Source organism: Osmerus eperlanus, chromosome 1 (genome assembly GCF_963692335.1).
Source record: "Osmerus eperlanus chromosome 1, fOsmEpe2.1, whole genome shotgun sequence".
Taxonomy (NCBI): Eukaryota; Metazoa; Chordata; class Actinopteri; order Osmeriformes; family Osmeridae; genus Osmerus; species Osmerus eperlanus.
The window spans coordinates 26,827,794-26,848,424 of NC_085018.1; the positions used below are offsets into that span (position 1 = coordinate 26,827,794).

The 20,631-nt window shown below is 45.4% G+C and overlaps 4 protein-coding genes across 8 annotated transcripts; 1 reads left to right on the forward strand and 3 right to left on the reverse strand.

Moving 5' to 3' along the window:
- Nucleotides 1-370: 370 nt before the first annotated feature.
- Nucleotides 371-2,308, reverse strand: LOC134029668 (transmembrane reductase CYB561D2). 4 transcript variants are annotated; one of them, XM_062473961.1, is made up of 4 exons: nucleotides 2,162-2,308; nucleotides 1,682-1,848; nucleotides 1,538-1,575; nucleotides 371-1,368 (listed from the first exon to the last, which is right to left on the reverse strand). In XM_062473961.1, the coding sequence occupies exons 2-4, from the start codon at nucleotides 1,806-1,808 to the stop codon at nucleotides 928-930; spliced, it is 606 nt and encodes a 201-aa protein (XP_062329945.1). In that variant the 5' UTR covers nucleotides 1,809-1,848; nucleotides 2,162-2,308; the 3' UTR covers nucleotides 371-927. The 4 variants fall into 4 exon arrangements, with proteins under 4 accessions (XP_062329945.1, XP_062329935.1, XP_062329928.1 ...); XM_062473951.1 differs by having other exon boundaries at nucleotides 375-1,431; nucleotides 1,682-1,878; nucleotides 2,162-2,273; XM_062473944.1 differs by lacking the exon at nucleotides 2,162-2,308 and adding an exon at nucleotides 2,002-2,133 and having other exon boundaries at nucleotides 375-1,431.
- Nucleotides 2,288-10,829, forward strand: LOC134029642 (dnaJ homolog subfamily C member 16-like). Of its 2 annotated transcripts, none has more exons than XM_062473899.1 (15): nucleotides 2,288-2,435; nucleotides 2,887-3,138; nucleotides 3,295-3,361; nucleotides 4,217-4,538; nucleotides 4,778-4,962; nucleotides 5,087-5,191; nucleotides 5,411-5,569; nucleotides 5,683-5,813; nucleotides 6,004-6,181; nucleotides 6,291-6,473; nucleotides 6,635-6,711; nucleotides 6,927-7,007; nucleotides 7,106-7,201; nucleotides 7,466-7,645; nucleotides 8,688-10,829. In XM_062473899.1, the coding sequence occupies exons 2-15, from the start codon at nucleotides 2,960-2,962 to the stop codon at nucleotides 9,154-9,156; spliced, it is 2,412 nt and encodes an 803-aa protein (XP_062329883.1). In that variant the 5' UTR covers nucleotides 2,288-2,435; nucleotides 2,887-2,959; the 3' UTR covers nucleotides 9,157-10,829. The 2 variants fall into 2 exon arrangements, with proteins under 2 accessions (XP_062329883.1, XP_062329892.1); XM_062473908.1 differs by having other exon boundaries at nucleotides 2,289-2,435; nucleotides 7,475-7,645.
- Nucleotides 10,757-15,617, reverse strand: cdab (cytidine deaminase b). The gene is made up of 5 exons (XM_062473974.1): nucleotides 15,282-15,617; nucleotides 14,116-14,227; nucleotides 13,736-13,793; nucleotides 12,865-13,056; nucleotides 10,757-11,388 (listed from the first exon to the last, which is right to left on the reverse strand). Exons 1-4 carry the CDS (start codon nucleotides 15,475-15,477, stop codon nucleotides 12,922-12,924), a joined length of 501 nt encoding a protein of 166 aa, XP_062329958.1. The 5' UTR covers nucleotides 15,478-15,617; the 3' UTR covers nucleotides 10,757-11,388; nucleotides 12,865-12,921.
- Nucleotides 15,618-16,522: 905 nt separating this feature from the next.
- si:dkey-33m11.8 (trypsin) lies at nucleotides 16,523-19,661 on the reverse strand. Its single transcript, XM_062480019.1, has 6 exons — nucleotides 19,568-19,661; nucleotides 19,002-19,069; nucleotides 18,761-18,911; nucleotides 18,246-18,387; nucleotides 17,762-18,019; nucleotides 16,523-17,153 (listed from the first exon to the last, which is right to left on the reverse strand). Exons 2-6 carry the CDS (start codon nucleotides 19,060-19,062, stop codon nucleotides 17,001-17,003), a joined length of 765 nt encoding a protein of 254 aa, XP_062336003.1. The 5' UTR covers nucleotides 19,063-19,069; nucleotides 19,568-19,661; the 3' UTR covers nucleotides 16,523-17,000.
- Between the last annotated feature and the right edge of the window lie 970 nt (nucleotides 19,662-20,631).

Sequence of the window (20,631 nt, forward strand, 5' to 3'; positions counted from 1 at the left end):
GATTTGGTTTCACAGTTTGGCAGACAAACTTGATTCCCATCTTGGGTCCAATCAAGTGTTTTTGATTGGGACAGTTCAGCCTAGCTGGGGGACCAGATTCACTCGTCTTGTATCCGTTAGTGATTCAGACAGCTGTGTTTTGTCATGTTTTTATGTAGGCGCTTCGATCATGACAACTTGGGGACGAAGACCTGCTGTTTTTCTGTTGTTACTGTACGTATAATTTCAAATGTCATAAAGACTTTTTTTTTCTAAGTAATGTTCTTTTATATCTTCTCAATAATGTTAACACACCTCTTGTAGTTGGTTCCTTATTTCGATGTATGGATTTACCAAAATTATTTATTTAAGATGGAAGATTAATTCATCAGTTTTTATTTTTGTACATTATACTGTTTTTTATGCTGTTCTCTTCATGATGACTGACTGAGTGAGGATGAGAACAGACAGCCTGGGCTTTCAGTCACCCCATGTATTCCACGTAGAGGAGAATCAAAACTGTGTTATTAATGTTATTTTAACAGAGAATAAAAACACTTCTCTTGCAGTTAGGTACATTTTTTAAATAAAAAAAATACATGGAATGGAATGAAAAATGCATTGGTCAATACAAAAATAATGATAGCTTCGATCCAGTAATCAAGCAGCTTTGGGAACAATTGCTGCCACAGTTAACTGAATTACTTTGTTTTCCATAATCTATTTACATGGACACTCAACAGTATAATGTTCAAAACAAGACATTTTATAATATTCAGGTAAGCATTTAAATGAGCAGAATAATTTCTACAAACAAACGGAGACATACAGCAAGTTCGCTGGTTGCTGATGCATAAAAGGTTAATCATTTCAGGCGCTTTTACAGTAAAGTAAATCCGTCGTAACCCAACTGATGGTCATGTTCAGTGAAGCTGACCGGAGCCTTGATCAGGACTGGAAGTGTTTCTTGGCCATGTAAGCATCGGTCACCTGGCTCATGACGGCAAGGGCGCAGAGGGCGGGGCACAGGGCGGCCAGGTACCAGGTGTGCCCCACCACGGAGCCTGTGAACCACGCTGAACAGGCGCCCAGGAACAAGCTGGCGCTGCCCAACAGGTAAACCACCAGGCCACAGGTGGCGTGGTACCTCTTGAGTCTGGCGAGGGACCAGCCCCTGGCCAGAGAGGTGTAGATGAGGGGCAGGGCAGCCAGGGACTGCAGCGCCACACCGCACACCGTCACCACACCCAGCAGACCGTGCCAGGAGTGGAAGTGGGGTTTGCCGTTCAGGTGCTTGTTGTAGCAGATGGCAGCCAAGCCCAGGGTGGCACAGGTGGCACAGAGCCCCTGCAGGAGCCAGTGGAAGCGGCCCTTGGTTTTGTGTGGAAGCTTCCAGATGAGAGAGGTGGAGGGAGAGAACACGAGGATGGCCTCTGTCATGAGCAGTGAGAACTGATGGAAGAGATGAACATGTTTAACCGTGTTGTTCTGGTTAAACTCACTCCTCTGTACACATACTGCACCGTCGAAGAGCTAGCTGTGAGAAGTGTTGACTTACGGCTAGTGTCATGAAGAAGGGATGCCAAGAGAACAAACCTGAAAAGTAAATGCCATGTCATTGTAAGAGTGGTGAGGAAAAATTACGTCAGAAGACCACATGAATGTAGGCCTAGGCTACTAAAATTGTTTTATCAATACTTACTAGTTCCTGGTCGTGACACCACAGCAGTTAACGCCGTGAAGGCAACACACGCCAGATGAGTCAATATTCCACATGCGACTCTCACATAGCCGTAGACTCGAGGCTCTGAGGTGGATAACTTGGCCATATTCGTTTCCTTGACAGGTTCACGAGCCCGATGGATATCACTGCGACCCCAAATGAACTCATAATTAACCCTACATGACCCATCAACAAGAGGTAGATATAACACTAATGTTTTTACACTAACACTACACAATAATAAAGACACGAACAGAATACTAATTCATCAACACACCGTTAACTATTAACAAACTTACGGTTACCAAGTTATCCAGTTAGCGAACTGGCGCCCAACAACTGTCGACGTATTACTGGCTGTGTTCCCATAGTATAATTGTCACTTCTGCGTTAAAAAACTTAAGTTAACTATAACAATGACGAAACCACACTTTGGACAGAAGTGGCATGCAGACTTACCATATCTTTACACAGAGGAAAAAACTGTTTAAAAAATTATATTAAAACGAGGAGCTGTCGTAAAGTAGCGCAGAAAACCCTGTATATTTGAATGACGACGTGACGTGGCCAGATCATTGGGCCGGACGCGCTTGCTTCTTTGCGCAGTGCGTGTTGGGAGTTGTAGTTTCCAAACATACCTCTCAAAGCTGTCCTCTTATGCCCTGCCTCGGCTTGGCATTTGGCTACTACTCGACATGGTGGTAAACTGACTTCGTGAATTTAAAGACTTGAGGTATTTACACAACGTTATTTGTAATGTGTTGTTGTTTTACCAATAATAAAGCCTAGAAGACCTAGCTAGCTCTATGACAGCTACTGTAACCGGTCAACACGTTTTAAATCTACGCACGTTTAGCTTCTAGGCTAGTAATTGCTAGTTAGCTATCCAGCGAAGCTGGCTAATTTCTCAAGCTAGTTAATCGAGAAGCTTCCTGATTTAATTGAATGTGTTTGAGATCATATGTAATGCAAATCCTCCATCTGAATTTATCTTCCAACACAGTTAGCTAGCTTACTGTACTACTAGCCAGACAGCTGGCTAGCTGAGTGATCTGGTCAGCAGTAGTATCTCTAGTTGACTTGTATCTATGAAAGAGGGTAGTTCCCGTCGCTAGCTAAGGCTCTTATTAATGCAACAAAGCTAATATTACTCATTTGTATTTTCTTTTTCTGTGTTAATTTAGAGTGGCGATAGCTAGCTATTTAGCCAGTGCCTAAATAGCTAGCTATCTAGCTAGCCGTATTCGTTTGAATAAGATGGAGGGATTCTGCAGACTACGGTGGACCTCTCCCATCGTCCCCATCCTGCTGCTGCTGCTGCTGGGTGACCAGGCGCGGAGTGACCCCGAGCTGGACCCGTACAAGATCCTGGGTGTGAGCAGGAGTGCCAGCCAGACCGACATCAAGAAGGTTTACAAACGTCTGGTCAGAGAGTGGTGAGGGACACGCACATGAAGCAGAGTGGAAGAGTTTCTCCACTTCATTAATGTTGTGACTGGATTCAAATGGGCACAAATTAACTTGTCCCCTTCAGACAGTCAAATCCCTTTTCCTAGTAAGATATACCTGATCACCTTTGCTTGGTCTTGTAGGCATCCAGATAAGAACAAGGACCCTGGAGCAGAGGACATGTTCATCAAGATCACTAAGTCTTATGAGGTGAGTGGTTTATAATAGAGCCCGACAGATATATCGGCGGGCCGATATTATTGGCCAATATTAGGCATTTTCCAAACTATAGGTATCGGTATTTATAATGTCTGATAAATTAATATTATTGTTATCATTTTTTTTTAAATTGTGTTCATGTTTAAAGGACTTTAAGTTTGAGTTTGTATTTTTATAAATTGCATTTATCAGAACTTTAATATATTTTGATGTTCCTCTGTTCTGTTGTGACAATAAAACAAACAAGTTTATTTTTAAACTGCATTATCATATTATTTTAGTGAGGACTCATAAATAATAACAGGAGTCAGATGGCTGAGCGGTTAGGGAATAGGGCTATTAATCAGAAGGTTGCCGGTTTGATTCTGGCTGTGCTAAATGACGTGTCCTTGGGCAAGGCACTTCACCCTACTTGCCTCGGGGGAATGTCCCTTTACTTACTGCAAGTCGCTTTGGATAAGAGCGTCTGCTAAAAAAGACTACAAATGTAAACTACAAATAACAAATGTTAGGAAATAAGTTTGTTTTGTTATTTTTATATATATATTATATATTTTTTATATATATATTTTATTTTTATATATATATATATATATATATATATCGGACGATATATCGAATTTTTAAATCACCAAATATTCGTATCGGTATCGGCCTTAAAAATCCTTTATCGGTCGGGCTCTAGTTTTTAACCATGTGATGATACATCGAAAGGAAGCATCAATCCCCAGCACGATGACTTTACTGTAATAACGTGTGTTTGAGGAAGTCTGCTCCCTCTAACTCCCCTGAGTCCTCAGATCCTGGCCGATCAGTCTGCTCCCTCTAACTCCCCTGAGTCCTCAGATCCTGTCCAATGAGGAGCGCAGGTCCAACTACGACCGCTACGGCCATATGGACGCCAGCCAGCCAATGGGCCAGCAGCCTCAGGGCTTCAGACATTTCCACGACAGTTTCTACTTCGACGAGTCCTTCTTCCACTTTCCCCGGTCGGGACGCGACTTCTCCGACAGCAAATACCTGCTGAGCCACGCCCAGTACAACAGCGAGGTGCTGGCCGACAGCTACAAGAGGCCTTACCTCATCAAGGTCACCTCCGAGTGGTGTTTTGCCTGTGTTCACATCGAGCCGGTGTGGAAGGAGACGGTTAATGAGCTGGAAGCGCTGGGTAGGTCAGAGGAGAAGCTCCTCCCAGGAAGTGATGTCAAATGCTTTCTCATTATCAGTTGGATCAGACAAATTATCAGCCTCTGCGTGATTTTGTATTATTAAGTCTTTTTATTAGTGGGATTTACCTGCATACATTAGCTAACTTCCAGTGCATGAGATATTGATTGATTGTCGGCGTTTAGTACAACTTATAGACTCTGGTACTGTAATGTCCCCATGTGTTGACCCGTCTCCCAGGCATAGGCATCGGCATCGTGGACCTGGGGTACGAGCGGCGCCTGGCCAGCCAGCTGGGGGCCCACCGGGCGCCCTCCGTCCTGGGCCTGCTCAACGGCCGTGTCACCTTCTTCCACCAGGCCGTGGTCCGCGAGAACCTCCGCCAGTTCATCCACGACCTGCTGCCCCCGAGGCAGGTGGAGAAGGTACTGGAGCAGACCAGACCTCGCTGGCTGTAGGGACCTTAACTCCTGACTGATCACATTTAGGAAAGATTTGATTTAGTTAATTTGCACTTATGGGAATAAGCGTTGTATTCTCTTTCCCCAGATCACAGATGAGAACTCTGAGGCGTTCCTGGGCGGCTGGCGCGTGGAGAACAAGCCCAGCGTGCTGCTGTTTGACCAAGTTCCTGCTGTCTCCCTCATGTACAAGGTGAGAACCACAACATCCCAGGACACGCCCCCCAATGACTCATCTGTGAGTCGCTTTGTTTACTGTCATGGCATGCTGAGGGATTTGTGCATGGAGGAAGACGTGATATACATGGAAGCAAAAGCAGAGTAATATCTCCTCTCCTCCTCCCTTCTCCTCTCCTCTAACCCTCTCCTTCTCCTCTCCTCTAACCCTCTCCTCTCACCCTCCCCTCTCCAGCTCACAGCGTTTGCCTTCAGGGACTACGTGCGTTTTGGCTACGTAGACCAGGGTCTGACCCAGACGTCCCGCCTGCTGCGCCAGTTCAACGTCAACACCTACGCCCCCACCATGCTGCTGTTCAAGGAGAATACAGAGAAACCTTCTGACATCATCCAGGTCAGCACACTCACACAGTCTCACACTCACACAGTCTCACACACACACATACACAAACACACACACACCATCTCTCCATCCTTTTTTTCATCCGGCCCTCTCCTCTCCCCCAGGCCAGAGGGATGAAGAGGCAGATCATGGATGAGTTTGTCTCCAACAACAAGTTTCTGCAGGTGCCCCGGCTGCTCAACCAGAAGCTGTTTGATGAACTCTGTCCCATCAAGCAGTTCCACAGGCGCAGGAAGTAAGAGTCAGGGCTCACTGGTGCCTAATAAAATATTATTTCGCCTTTTAAACATAAACAAATATTTATCTTATCTTTTATTTGGTGAGTTTGTGAGGAAAGGATTCAAACGGCTACCTCCTTAATCTAGCATCTCACTCACACATTTCCTGTTCCTGTGCGAGGCTGATGTCCTTCCCCCCCTCCCCAGGTTCTGTGTGCTGCTGATCACCAGGGAGGAGCCGGCGTTCGTGCCGGGGAATGAGGCCTTCCTGGAGTTTGCGGCGGCCAACTCTAAAGAAGTGCTCCGCTTTGCCTACGTGCACCAGCGCCAGCAGCAGGCGCTTTGCCAGGTGCTGCTCAACAACCAGGCCTCTCAGGCACCTCAGGTCAGCTAGCTCACCACCCCCCACACACACTATACACACACACACACTCCCTACACACACACCATTGGTTGAGTTTTTACACCAAATGCGATTGGTCCATGTCCGACAGGTGGTAATGCTTGAGAGGCGGAGCCAGACAGGCAGGGTGATGTATCGCTCTGTGATTGGCGGTTGGAACGGCAGCGAGGAGGATAAGCTCCGCCTCCAGGATCAGCTGGAGCTCCTGCAGAGAGACCCCGCCTACCTGAGCTATGACACCACGCTACCCCAGCTCAACAACGAGCTAGCCCCGGTGAGTACGCGCGCACACACTCACTCAGACACACACCACACACTCACTCACACAGACCCCATCTGGGAAGGGTCCCCAGTCTTTTGCAGTAAAACAAATTAAGGGTTAATGTGTAAAATACTCCAATAACTCCATCCCTCCCTTCTCCCTGCCTCTCCCAGATGTTCCTCATCCAGTGGATGTACACAGCTTCAGATTACTTCCTTCAGATCTATGATGACCTGCTGTACTCCAATTGGTAAGACTATCATGTTTACTGAGAATACATGTGGATGCGCAGTAATATCTCTAATCAAACTGGGGAAATGTGTCATGTTATCAATATACCTAGGATGTATGTCAACCAAATAGATTTTGAGGTCGAAACTGCCCCATGTATAAAAAGTAATAAACTGTTACTCAATATGTATTTATTGATCTTTTGAAATTATTTCAATATCTACATTTTGTCAGGAGAGAGATGATGCCTATCCTGTCCCTGATCTTCTCTGCTCTGTTCATCCTGTTTGGAACTGTCATCATCCAAGCGTTCAGGTGAGACCTTGTCAGCTCCTGTTGTGACTGTCGACAGTAGAAGTGTGACAGTAAATAAGAGTTAAGATGGATCTAATCTCTCTCTCCTGGATGTGCAGTGACTCTGGTGAGGACAAGCCCCAGAAACCCATGGCCAAGGAGCCCCCCAAGACTGAGGGTTCCTCGGAAGCTCCCCCCAGACACCACACCTCCAGGTAGCCCCCAGACACCTCACCTCCAGGTAACCCCCAGACACCTCACCTCCAGGTGAGGTGTCTGGGGGCCCTAACCCAGCAGGACAGAGGGAATGTTATCAGTATTATCAAGAGGAAACACAACAGCATGCTGAGGGGAACTGTCCAGCTTGACAGTATGGTGACAGCAGTTTACAATAGAAAGACTAGGATAAACACCCCAAAACTAAGCTGCTGGACTCTCTTCTTCCCTTCCTTCTCTCATTCTCTGTCTCTTCCTCCCAGTTTTTCCAGTCGTCCCCCAAAGAAGGACTTTGTGGAGGTGACGGAGCTGACTGACATTACCTACAGCAGCAACCTGGTGAAGCTGCGGCCGGGACACATCAACGTGGTGCTGGTGCTCTCCAATGCCTCCAAGAACGCCCTGCTCAAGAAGTACGCCAAGGAGGTGTTCTCCTTCTCTGGGTGAGGCCTGACACCCTCTCACACACACACACACCCTCACACACACACACACCCTCACACACACACTCACACAGGGCTCGCAACTAACTTTTTTCCTCACTGTCCCAGTACTGTCCCGAAGTGCAAAATTAACAGTTGATGAAGAAAATCAAAGTACTAAGTCCTTGGGTTAATTTTTCTAAGTTTGAAAACAGCACAAAAACTTCCAGTGTTTGATGCAACGTGTTTAATCAGAATACAATACAAACAGGGTGATTCCTTTCAAACGTGAGCCAAATTCTGCAGAATCAGACTGAGAAATATTCTCCGGACATTACCTTTTATATCAAAACCTTATCAGTTCTGTATATTTGCTATTGGTACAATGTTGTTTATCACAAATGCATAATTCATTTTACACTCTATTGGTCTCTCTCTCTAGAGGCTTCAAGTTACAGGTGCAAAGAGAAATCCCCTATTTTTTTTACACTTGCTCTGACCTTGATGGCCAGACACACTGGGCGTCTTGTTGTTTACTATGGTGGGAACCTAATCTTGTAGTCTTCTTTCACACCCAGCTCCAATCATCAAAAATAACACTTGGGGCTTAATTTTCCTTCTATATCTTAGGGGAAATACTAAACAATCAAAGTGGCTTTGCATCAGGCTTTTCCAGTAGTGTAACATATAAAAGTATAAAAGTACAAAGGTGATTAAAAGGCATACTTCAATAATATAATCCATACTCATTCTCCATCTTTCATAATTACAGCAGTGTGATATTATTCCACTTCACAGTCCCAAACTGAACTTGACTTGTCCCAAAATGTAAATTCTTGTGTTTTTGCATTTTGACGTTCTGACATGGGTCTAGGTTTAAGTAATCCATACAGTCGTTGGGCTTATCATCATATTAACTATTTTCTGTTTGTAATTGTTGAGAGCTACTTGCAAGTAGAAGTGTCATAGTTCTGTGCCTCTTGGATAATAAACTTACTTGATCAAGTGAAACTCAGCACCTCCGAGTCGTTCGCTCCACCCCTGACGCTGTTTCCTCCCTCAGGACTCCCACGCTGCACTTTTCCTTCATGAATGCCGACAAGCACCCCTCCTGGCTGCCCTCGCTGCTGAGCCGCTCCCCGGACGGGGCGCGGGGCCTCGGCCCCGAGGACGAGGAGGACGAGGACGAGGGGAGCGACGCCACACCCAGACGGCCCAGAGACTACACCGGCCACGTGCTCGCCCTCAACGGCCACAAGAAGTACTTCTGCCTGTTCCGGCCCGTGTTCACCGGGGAGGCGGATGAGGGCGTGGCCTACACCGGGGGATCTTCCCGCAGAGAGTCCCGCTCACGCTCGCGGTCACTGTCCCGGTCAAGGGAGGAGGGGGGAAGGGCGGGAAGGGCCACCAGCCTGGAGGTGCAGCACAAGCTGGACCGGCTGGGTCTGTGGATGGAGAGGCTGGTGGAGGGAACTCTGCCCAGGTGGCATGTGCCGGCCTGGCCCAGCCTGGAGGACCTTCCTGCCACCTGAGACCCTAACCCCACTCACCACCTCCACCTGATACCCCACCCATCACCTCCACCTGAGACCCCAACACCAACCCCTTACCACCTCCTCATGAGACCCCACCCATAACCTCCACCTGAGACCCTGACCTCACCTCCACCAGATACCCACCAGTAGTGAGCGGCTCTGTCCAACTTCCTGTCCTGCTGTTCTGCATGGGCCTCACAGGTCTGAAGGTGACATGTTAGAGTCCTACCTGTGTGCCAACCTCTACACATCAGGCTTCTCTCTTCCAACCTATCTGTAGATAAAGGGCAGGGGACAAGGCTAGTAAACGTCTTTAGTCTGTTGAGATGTGGCCTCTTGGAGCTGCAGGCTTCATTACAACCTGGTGACCAGCCACCTTCCATTGTGTGCTGAATTTCAGGAAAGGTGACTTTCCAACTTAACTGATTTGAATCTAGCCCTTACAATGCCTTCATGTTAGCAAAGGGAGACGGATCTTAGTAATGGTACAGTGAGGGAGATCTCTGACAACAGCATAGGCAACCGTTTAATATATAACATAGGGTGCAGGCAGATGGTGTCCTATCACTACACACTGACTGATGCTGATTAGTGTCTCTGGGCTTGACTGCTACTGATGCACTGATGCTGGTTTGTGTCTCTGGGCTTGACTGCTACTGATGCTGGTTTGTGTCTCTGGGCTTGACTGCTACTTATGCACTGATGCTTGTTAGTGTATTTGGGCTTGACTGCTACTGATGCTGTTTAGTGTCTCTGGGCTTGACTGCTACGGATGCTGGTTAGTGTCTCTGGGCTTGACTGCTACTGATGCACTGATGCTGGTTAGTGTCTCTGGGCTTCAGGGATGTGAACCCGCTGCACTGTTATGCACTGACTCTGTCTGGAGCTGTTCAGAGTTTGAAGGTCTCTATTCAATCAATGTAGGTTGCCAGGTTGCTCGCCAAAAAATCCTCCCAATTCTCTGATGACTATTTTCTGAGTGAAGGGATTGATTTGGGAGAATTGTGAACATAATTGTAAATTGTAAAAGTTCAACAAGAGTATTTAAAATAATAAAACCTGGCAACTTGACTGTGATTGAACTGAGACAAGTTCTGTTCAGACCTAGGCTAGCTATCACGCTGGATCTCAACAGCGTTTGAATTCTGTTTTTATGTCTTCAGAATGTTTTCTGTTATCATTTCTTAGACTACAGTAGTTCAGATTCTTCCATCTCCCAATATCTTTGAGTTTTTTCAGCCAGTGCTCCTAACCACTACGTATCTTAACGCATGGAAGATTAGCAGAACTATACGGTACACTATTTGTTATACTAGCCAACGCTGTTAAATAGGTAAAAATGCCTCTTTTATCCACTGTCTTTACTGAATGATTTGCTGCTTACTAAATGCATACACACTAATTTGACTTAAGTTGCGTGTCGTTGGAATGTCTTTTTCATGATCATGTTAATGGACGGTTACTGGACCTTCAACATCTTTGAAAACAAAACGGTCAGGTTTGAGATGTTGTGTTTGAAGGGGAAATTATCGGTAGCTAGTCAATTTTTGAAAACGTCTGCGTAAGGTTTATTTATGAAGTTGTCGATAATATAGAATACTGTGCTGTAAGATATTTATTTCTTGTTTTTTATGTGCTTCTTAACACCAATAAAATTAAGTTGATTTAAATTGTTCTTTCGTTTGGATTTGCACTACAGGTTTGACTTACTACTTCGTTACCATGGAGACAAACTGCCGAGGGAGAGAACTGGAGCAGGACTAAAACACGTTACAGACCTAAGCAACAGTCAACAAATACAACTCAAGGAAATTATTCATGAACATAAAACTGTAACATTATTAACTGAAAACTATCAAAGCACATATCTGAATATACACAAATAATTCTCAAATTAACACTGAGTTAGTTCTAGTTAGCTCTAAGTGGTTTCCTCAGCATCATTCTAGTTGCTACCTGTAACATTTAGCTTTAGTGATTAAAGATTCTATCCATTCCAAATATAAATATAATAATCTAAATATAAAACCAATTAAAAAGTACATTGTTATTGACAATATATGACTTAATGCTGCATCATTAGATAGTCATACGTTTATATAAATTAATATTTTTGTAAATATAAATTCCAATATTTGTGGGATGCCATGCCTGATGCCATACCTGACGATGACAGGATGAATTACTGAGGCTACAGGTGTATGACAGGATGAATTACTGAGGCTACAGGCAGTGGCGGCTACGAAGCCCCCGCGAGGCGGGGTGGCCCCCACGCCCTAAGGGCCCCGCCCTGCATATCAAAAAACAGACTAATGGCCAATATAAAATATATATATATAAAAACAAGGAAAACACTTTGAGGGCGCTCATTGAGAGCCCCAAGTTTCAACTGCCAGGTAAAGGAATTCCGTAATGTAGGCAACGTAACAGATCTTCATCCACTTCCATGGGCTAAATAGTCTCAAAATCCCAGAATCTGACAACAATGGCTTTTGCGCATCTTACGTGCCTTTTGCGCCATTACGCCTATTGAACGCGCACATTTAAAAATGCTAATCATTACGTTCTGCTAGATGACGGTAGAGACATGAGTAAAAGAAAATATGCAAGCGGTGCCCAAAAGCGCAGCAATAAACTGTTGTCTGAACAAGGTCGAACAAAACGAAGATTACACACTTATTTAGACCAGCCAGAGAGGAATATTAAAGACATCTCCACAGACGAAACACTACCGCAGCCGTAGGTAGCTAGCAGCAGCACGTCTTCACCAGCAACCAACAATAAATATACTTGCTTAGCCTACTTATTGGCAAGAATAAATGTTTTCCTTTCCTCCGTTGATTGTGTGTTATTTCGGCGATGCTATCAGAAGGCAAGCGCTGTCTTTGGTTTTGAACAACGACAAATGTGTGGCGGCCTGCAGAAACCCTTCACATCGTGAACATTTGGGTCTTTTGGGTATTATACATATTTGGAAACTACAAACTCTCCTGAATACAACTCTGTTCATATCACTCAGATATCTTTATCACAACTGAAGTTACATCATTTTAAAGTTGACCTGTGTCAAAAAGTTATAAGCTAGAAAATTGCATTCAAAGATTCCACTCCGTTTCATTCTAATTCTGTGGCGAATATGGAAAGAAAATCATTTTGTTCGTAATCACGTTGTGAATGTAAATGTCAGTTTAAGTATAAGCTACATTAATAACTTCTTAGCAAGTTATTTTTAGTTGTTTGGAGATGCTGCAGCACTCATAGGAGCAGGCAAACTAAGCATTTGATTTGAAATGGCTTGGAAATCTTGCTAGCTGACATGTCCAAAAACCGTTGAAATTAACTGTTTTTAATAAGTAAATATATACTTTTTGTACATTACAATGAAGTTTAGGGTGTTAACTATAGAAAACATCAAAAATCTCAATTTTGACAGAAAACGATTTTCGATCTTTTATGGCATACCCAACAATGAGCTGCCGCGACATCCGACGGGTTTCCGCAGGACGCCACACAAATAGGCTGCTGTTGTGCTTTTGTTATTTTTAAACTTTTTTATTTCTCTCTCACATATATAGGCTATATTTAAAGGTAGACAGCAATGTATAAGATAGGATGGAGATACATTTTGAGTGGATTTAGGGGAGGGGCCTCGAGCTCCGACTTTGCGGGGGGCCTCTGCAAAGTCCCGGCCGCCACTGGCTACAGGTGTATGACAGGATGGTTCTAGGTGTATGACAGGTGTGTAACAGGACAGGTGTGCAGTCAGAACTCCTTGGGGGTTTCTTTCTTCATCTTCAGGTCTTCTGGGCCAAACGAGAGGGGCAGGAGGTCCCTCACTCGCATCTCCAGGTAGGAGCCGTCAGGCTTGGACATGTACACCTCCCAGTCCGTCCCAAACTAGTCAGAGAGAATCATATTACTGGAGGTCAGGGGTCAGAGAGAATCAGATTACTGGAGAGGGGTCAGAGAGAATCAGATTACTGGGGGTCAGGGAGAATCAGATTACTGGAGGTCAGGGGTCAGAGAGAATCAGATTACTAGGGGTCAGGGATAATCAGATTACTGGAGGTCAGGAGGAATCAGATTACTGGAGGTCAGGGAGAATAAGATTACTAGAGGTCAGGGGTCAGGGAGAATCAGATTACTGGAGATCAGGGGTCAGGGAGAATCCGATTACTGGAGGTCAGGGGTCAGAGAGAATCAGATTACTGGAGGTCAGGGGTCAGGGAGAATCAAATTACTGGAGGTCAGGGAGAATAAGATTACTAGAGGTCAGGGGTCAGGGAGAATCAGATTACTGGAGATCAGGGGTCAGGGAGAATCTGATTACTGGAGGTCAGGGGTCAGAGAGAATCAGATTACTGGAGGTCAGGGGTCAGGGAGAATCAGATTACTAGAGGTCAGGGGTCAGGGAGAATCAGATTACTGGAGGTCAGGGGTCAGGGAGAATCAGATTACTAGAGGTCAGGGGTCAGGGAGAATCAGATTACTGGAGGTCAGGGGTCAGAGAGAATCAGATTACTGGAGGTCAGGGACGTCCAGACTCGGACGTGTTCCTGTGTGGAGGCGGACTGACCTCTCTCATGAACTGCCGGCAGCCTCCGCAGGGGGAGATGAACTGGTCTTGAAGATCGCTGTAAGCACACAAATGTCTCATCACATAGAGCATCAGAAGGAGATGAACTCTGACCTGGACTTATTTCAGACATGTTTGTAGTTTTATTGAGAAATGTCACATTTTTGCATCACCACCAGGGGGAAGCATTAGAAAAAAGTTGAGATGTGGATTCTGGATTAGACCTGAGCGCTTGAATATCAGTGATGTCATTTGACAGAGTTTAGGATTCCATAATTCATGTCACAGTTGTTTTAACACATGTAGTATAAGTAATATAGCTTTTAAGTATTAAATAATAATGAAAATATCGTTCTTTACTGAAGTGGTGGCCCCTGTACCTGGCGATGGCTATGGCCTTGAAGCTCCTGTAGCCCTCTGAGACAGCTTTAGATATGGCGTTCCTCTCCGCACAAACTCCCAGGTTGTGACAGGAGTTCTCCACATTGCACCCTGACAGGAACACAAAGCAGTCATCCAACCCTTGCTGGGTCCAGTGTCTTTCAATTACTATAGTCATTGGTTTGTTCCTCCTCACCTCCCCCACAGAGACCCAGTAACTGAGATCCTCATGTCAAGATCACAATCAAGATGATCACTGTCATCCCTCCACATTCTCCCCCTTTGTGACATGTTAAGACAAAGTTTTTTCCCTGAAACACGACAGCAATGTTTTTAACTAACAGGAAGTGGTTTCACAAGCGAGGAGGTCTGTTCTGGTTGTTGACACACTTGCAGTGTGACCTGGACAGGATTGAGTAATGATGGAAATGTCCTTGTAATGCAAGGTTGTTGAAATCTGCATTCAGAGGTTTACAGATCCTATTTTTCAAAAACATTCTCCCAATGATAGCCAAATTTGAAGCAACATATAATACAAGTATAAAAGATGTATTAATAAATTAATTATTGGTAAACTATTGCTTGTTATTTAGTGATTGGTTAACAAACCTAACATTGATTAACATTCATTTATTTCAAACCATGAAACAAGATTTCTGGTAACAGTGATAAATGTTATGTGAAACTTTTTTTTCTGAAATATTGTCTCAAGTCCAAAGTGATGACATACTGTAGGCCTGCTGTTGCTAATCAGTAACTTGTTTCTGAACTAAGTCAGATGTGATCATTGATCTTATGTTCTTTCTACACTGCACAGCGGAATCCAGAAGTATCTTGTATAAAACAGAACTTAAAAAAACTGACTAGTTATATTTGTATGTTTTCAGATGACAATATAAGTCATTATTTCCATCTTTAGTTCTCTATTGATGACTTTTGTCAGTCTCGTCAGTGGAATCAATAAAATCCTGTCCTCATTAAGAACAGTAAATAAGTAAATGACAACAAAACAATGTTTGTCTAGTGGTTATCTCGGAACAGACATTGATTTATTTTCAACATAGAAAAAGAGAGCATGCATAGGGACAGATATAATCATGTATTATAATATTACATATAGCAACTTCATACATTTAAGGGAGAAATGCCAGAGCTGCCATCTCACCTGTGAACACGGAGCCGTCGGGAGTCAGGAGGGCTGCTCCCACCCTGAAGCTGCTGTAGGGGCAGTAGGCAAACTGTCTGGCCTCCAGGGACCGAGCCACCAGCCCCTCCTTCACCCCCACCTGGGGCCCTCTGGCTGGGCAGGCTATCCTCACACCCTGGGCCTTGGCCTGGGGCATCACATCCAGGTCTCCCATAGCGGCTGTTAGTCTGTGTGGTTCACTTGTTCAATGTGAGCCTGTGTGTGTTTGTGAGCCTGTGTATGTTTGTGAGAGTGTGTGTGTTTGTGAGCCTGTATGTGTTTGTAAGCCGGCATGTGTTTGTGAGCGTGTGTGAGCCTGTGTGTGTTTGTGAGCGTGTGTGAGCCTGTGTGTGTTTGTGAGCGTGTGAGAGCCTGTGTGTGTTTGTGAGCGTGTGAGAGCCTGTTTTGGTTGAATGAGTTCAGTTCCTGTAACTGGGAACAGTGTTGGGGGAGTTGCTGGTTTGTTCCAGCCAATCCTGTTGGCTTTGATGTCCGCCCCTAACTCCCACATTGTTATCGCCTGGCAAGGGATGTTGTTGGGGGGGGGATGTGGGGGGGGGGGGGGGACATTGCATGCTGAACAGCACTCTGTGACCATCCAGATAGCTTAATCATCATCCCCTTCATGTATAAAGTTCACAAAGCCAGGCTTGCTGTGCGTGGGGAGAATACACACTGATACACAGACTGATTAGCTGCACGTGTGACTTACAGAACATGAATCTTTATTGCTTTAATAAGGCTCCTGCAGTCTGAGGAGACGTCTCTCTCCGGAGGGAGAGGCAGCTTCTGCAGTCTGAGGAGACGTCTGGGGAGACGTCTCTCTCCGGAGGGAGAGGCAGCTCCTGCAGTCTGAGGAGACGTCTGAGGAGACGTCTCTCTCCGGAGGGAGAGGCAGCTTCTGCAGTCTGAGGAGACGTCTCTCTCCGGAGGGAGAGGCAGCTCCTGCAGTCTGAGGAGACGTCTGAGGAGACGTCTGAGGAGACGTCTCTCTCCGGAGGGAGAGGCAGCTTCTGCAGTCTGAGGAGACGTCTCTCTCCGGAGGGAGAGGCAGCTCCTGCAGTCTGAGGAGACGTCTGAGGAGACGTCTGAGGAGACGTCTCTCTCCGGAGGGAGAGGCAGCTTCTGCAGTCTGAGGAGACGTCTGAGGAGACGTCTGAGAAGACGTCTCTCTCCGGAGGGAGACGTCTCCTGCAGTCTGAGGAGACGTCTCTCTCCGGAGGGAGAGGCAGCTCCTGCAGTCTGAGGAGACGTCTCTCTCCAGGTGAGCTCACAACAAATGGAGTCGTGGATTACAAAATATATATAGAAAGAAGTACAGGTAGTATAACGCAGGAATATTTGACAATTTTATAAAAAAAAGGAATATCCCCAACAGTGCGTTGAATAAAGTCCATTGATATACAGATTTTTTTATTTAATAAAATCCTTGTTTTTTTATCCCGTATGTTTTTCAGAGGAGGAAAAGTCAGTACAGTACAAAGAAATTCTCCTGATAAACAGCTTTTTTATCCATCTGATCATGTTGACCACTTGTTAATAAACATTTGTTTAATTTAAAAGTTACTGGACACTTCACAGCAGCCAACTAATATGGTGGCCTTTACAGTGTTGACAACTTGTTCCTTGATGAAGTCATTTCCTGGTAGCATGTTAGCAGGGTGGCTTGTTAGCATGGTGGGATGGTGGCAGTGCCCACTAGCTGTTTGTCTGGATGATCCAGTTAATCCAGGGGGTGTAGTTCCTGACCTTGGTGTACACGCCGGGGAAGTATGGGTTAGCACAGCTGATGCCCCAGGAGACGATGCCCTCAAAGTTTCCGTTGCAGATGAGAGGCCCTCCTGAGTCACCCTGAGGAGCACAAATCACAACAAACACAAGCTGACTGCAAGAACAATCATCTGTTTTAAAGAAATGCTTAGTCTTTTTGTTAAGAGACAGTCGAGCAGAACCGGCCTCAGTCTGGTATCTAGCTGGTGAGCTATGAGATCACGCCCAAGAACAATTATCTTAAGTGTACAAATGCAGCTGTAATTATCCTTTGACAATGCAGTCAGTAGTTTTTTTCCAGAGCTGTAAAATTGCACTTCTGAAACCGACATCAGCCACTTCAGCTGGTTCACTACATGCTCTTCTGGTTCTTCCCATTGGCACTTATTTGCTTTTCACAATGTATGCTTCAAGTTTTTGGCTACCCGCAATGTTTGGGGCTATCTCGTTGTTTATGATCATTGACCTATGCACTTTTTGTAAAGCGCTCTTTTGGAAGTCGCTTTGGATAAAAGCGTCTGCTAAATGAATACATGTACATGTCACATTCAGCCTTCAGGCTCTAGGAAATTCTGACTCGGCAGCATCACAAAGACCATCACAGCTGCCAGATCAGCACCGACTAAACCCTCTCCACCAACCACACCACCTTTCATTCACACAGACATGATGTAGACCGTCTGGCTCACCCGACAGGAGTCCTTGCCGCCGTAGCCGGAGCCGGCACACAGCATGTTGTCTGTGATCCTGAAGTAGTAGTAGTACTGGCAGCTGGGGATCACGTCCACGTCCACAGCCCTCAGCGTGGGGGGCAGGAAGTTGTTGTAGAGCTGCGTCACGCCCCAGCCACTCACCGTGCACGATGTGCTTCTGCTCAGCGGCGGCGTGTTGACATCCGGGAGGCTGGCGGGGACGACGTTGCTGTTCAGGGTGGCAGGCCGGTTGAGCTGGGGGAGGGGGGGGGGGGGGGGGGGGATGGGTTAAGTGACCACTGCGTAAAACACAATCAGGCCACTTTTGTATTAACTTCATCCACCCCAAAAGTCAGATTCTAGTTAATAACCTTGGACATTTTTTATATTTTACCTTGAATTGTGGATTTCTGATCTAACTTAGGTTTGGAGAATTCAGAACAGACAGTACTTCAAGTTTGCACATCTTATGTGTACTCACCTTGAGCAGCATGATGTCGTTGTCGAAGGTCCGGTAATTGTACATGTAGTAGACCAGGACCATAGTGACGTTGAACTCCTGCTCAACACCTTCCACTTTGGTCAGACTGTGCTCACTCAGCACCACCTGGATCAGGTATGTTCTGTGTGTGTGAAAAGGGGGGAGGAAAGGGGGGTTGACCACCAATCTGGCAACCTACATCTGTCCATCAGTCTGTGTATGAAAATGAAACATGGTCAAATTTAATATGTTGATTTTAAGATCCAGACGCAGAAGTTGTGTCTCAGAGATTCTGGAGCTTTTTTCAAATCAAGAGAAATATGACATGTAGCAACCCAGAGCCAGTAAGATGAAAAAGATTTAAAACACTGTCATCAGCCAACTCGTCACCTTTGATCATTATTATGATAATTACCAGAATCAAAGCAGAGGTGATTTTAAAAGTTAAAAAGTGGTGGGCCCGTATAAGTAAATTTACACCCTAACCTGCACCCTGATCCTGCTGCAGTACTTACGGTCTCCAGCAGTGGGCAGCAGACACCACCCACTGGGGGTGGATGAGCGTCCCTCCACAGAAGTGGTTTTTGTTGTACTGGAGGGAGGCCTGGTAGGGTATGGAGTACGGCTCCACCTCCTTACCCCCGATGATCCGCTGGCCCTGCCCTCCTGGGGGGGATCAATGAGACATCAGTTATTCAGCTTCTCCTGAGGTGTTTTCATGGTTAAAAGAAACACTGTTGTTCTGTTGTTGTTTACCTCTGATGCTGAGGAAAGCCAGGAAGAGCAGAGAAACCTGTAGGACTGGAGACATGATCATCTGCTTTCTGTAAAGGTAGAATGTAGAGGAAAAACAGTCACTTTCATTTATACTGGATATGAACTTGTTGTTGATTCTCAATGAATATTTATATCTGTATTTCCTGCTCCAATCAGAGCCCTAGCATAGCATAACCCTAACCCTAACCAGCTGATTGTTTGTAAATCATCCAGCAGGGCCATAATAATTGACATATATGCAAGTGTACATTTCTGTTAAATTAACTCATAAACTGAACATGGATCAACATTTGAAATATGCCCCCCTTTTACTCATAAACTTAACTCATCAATCTCAATAAACATCCATGATATGAGTATTAATCAATGACTCTACAAGTGAGTAGATGAGCATATCCAGAAATCATGTCATCAACAGAATTGTAACCACCCATAATGCCATTTCTCCACCCATATTAGTATCAATCACAAATAGTAGAAAAGCAGAAAAACAAACTAATCATGTCTCACTTAAAATCTCCCTCTAAAAGTGTTGACAGACTCACCTTCTTAAAGATGTACCAATAGTTAACCGAGCCGTAAATTATAATCAGGATCCGTCTTTCTATTGGAGACACTCACTCACTCTCTCACCTCCCAAACCCAGACGCCAGGGACCCTGAACCTGCTTTTATACTGTCACCATATCTGCTCTTTTCTATATTGTCTCTCCCATTGTCCCCCACATGACTGTTCCGATAAACAGAAAAGAGAGATGGAGTGAGAGAGAGATAGACAAAGCTGTGACTGACCTAGTACCTCACAAAAGAAAAAAAACCTACCCTCTTTATTACATTCCCTCTTTCTTCTCCAGCTTATCTTACAGTCAAGTACAGATATTCATGCTCCCTCTATGAGTGGGAAGAAAGTGAATCTTAAGGGAGGTGAAATCCTATCCGTCGTTGTTACTGAGGAGACAGCCATCCTGAACAGGTATCTCCAGACGTGCTGTTGTTGTGCTCCAGGGTCTTATATGATTGTTTGTTGGCTGCTAACTAGTTGTGGGACAAAAGTTTCAGGGATTAGATTGATTGCTCTGGGTTTTTCTATCTTGGTTTTGCGCCAACTTGTGATTTAAGATGGAGGGAATAATTGGTTAGTAGTGTGTCCCCAGTCACACCTGACCATGTCTCCTGTCTGAGCATGTCCACCCTGTCTCCTGTCTGAGCATGTCCACCCTGTCTCCTGTCTGAGCATGTCCACCATGTCTCCTGTCTGAGCATGTCCACCATGTCTCCTGTCTGAGCATGTCCACCATGTCTCCTGTCTGAGCATGTCCACCCTGTCTCCTGTCTGAGCATGTCCACCCTGTCTCCTGTCTGAGCATGTCCACCCTGTCTCCTGTCTGAGCATGTCCACCCTGTCTCCTGTCTGAGCATGTCCACCATGTCTCCTGTCTGAGCATGTCCACCCTGTCTCCTGTCTGAGCATGTCCACCCTGTCTCCTGTCTGAGCATGTCCACCCTGTCTCCTGTCTGAGCATGTCCACCCTGTCTCCTGTCTGAGCATGTCCACCCTGTCTCCTGTCTGAGCATGTCCACCATGTCTCCTGTCTGAGCATGTCCACCCT

Excerpts from the sequence above, each read along its gene's own strand:
- cdab (XM_062473974.1), bottom strand. The coding sequence starts at position 15,477 with ATGGGAGACCTGGATGTGATGCCCCAGGCCAAGGCCCAGGGTGTGAGG. Across the intron at positions 13,794-14,115 it reads AAGGCCATAGCCATCGCCAG|CGATCTTCAAGACCAGTTCA; the intron begins GTACAGGGGCCA and ends GTGTGCTTACAG. Across the intron at positions 13,057-13,735 it reads GCCGGCAGTTCATGAGAGAG|TTTGGGACGGACTGGGAGGT; the intron begins GTCAGTCCGCCT and ends CTCTCTGACTAG.
- LOC134029642 (XM_062473899.1), top strand. The coding sequence starts at position 2,960 with ATGGAGGGATTCTGCAGACTACGGTGGACCTCTCCCATCGTCCCCATC. Across the intron at positions 3,362-4,216 it reads AGATCACTAAGTCTTATGAG|ATCCTGTCCAATGAGGAGCG; the intron begins GTGAGTGGTTTA and ends CTGAGTCCTCAG. Across the intron at positions 7,202-7,465 it reads CCCAGACACCACACCTCCAG|TTTTTCCAGTCGTCCCCCAA; the intron begins GTAGCCCCCAGA and ends TCTTCCTCCCAG.
- si:dkey-33m11.8 (XM_062480019.1), bottom strand. The coding sequence starts at position 19,062 with ATGATCATGTCTCCAGTCCTACAGGTTTCTCTGCTCTTCCTGGCTTTC. Across the intron at positions 18,912-19,001 it reads GGCTTTCCTCAGCATCAGAG|GAGGGCAGGGCCAGCGGATC; the intron begins GTAAACAACAAC and ends GATCCCCCCCAG. Across the intron at positions 18,020-18,245 it reads ACGACATCATGCTGCTCAAG|CTCAACCGGCCTGCCACCCT; the intron begins GTGAGTACACAT and ends CCCCTCCCCCAG.
- LOC134029668 (XM_062473951.1), bottom strand. The coding sequence starts at position 1,808 with ATGGCCAAGTTATCCACCTCAGAGCCTCGAGTCTACGGCTATGTGAGA. Across the intron at positions 1,576-1,681 it reads GGTGTCACGACCAGGAACTA|GTTTGTTCTCTTGGCATCCC; the intron begins GTAAGTATTGAT and ends TTTACTTTTCAG. Across the intron at positions 1,432-1,537 it reads CCTTCTTCATGACACTAGCC|TTCTCACTGCTCATGACAGA; the intron begins GTAAGTCAACAC and ends CTCTTCCATCAG.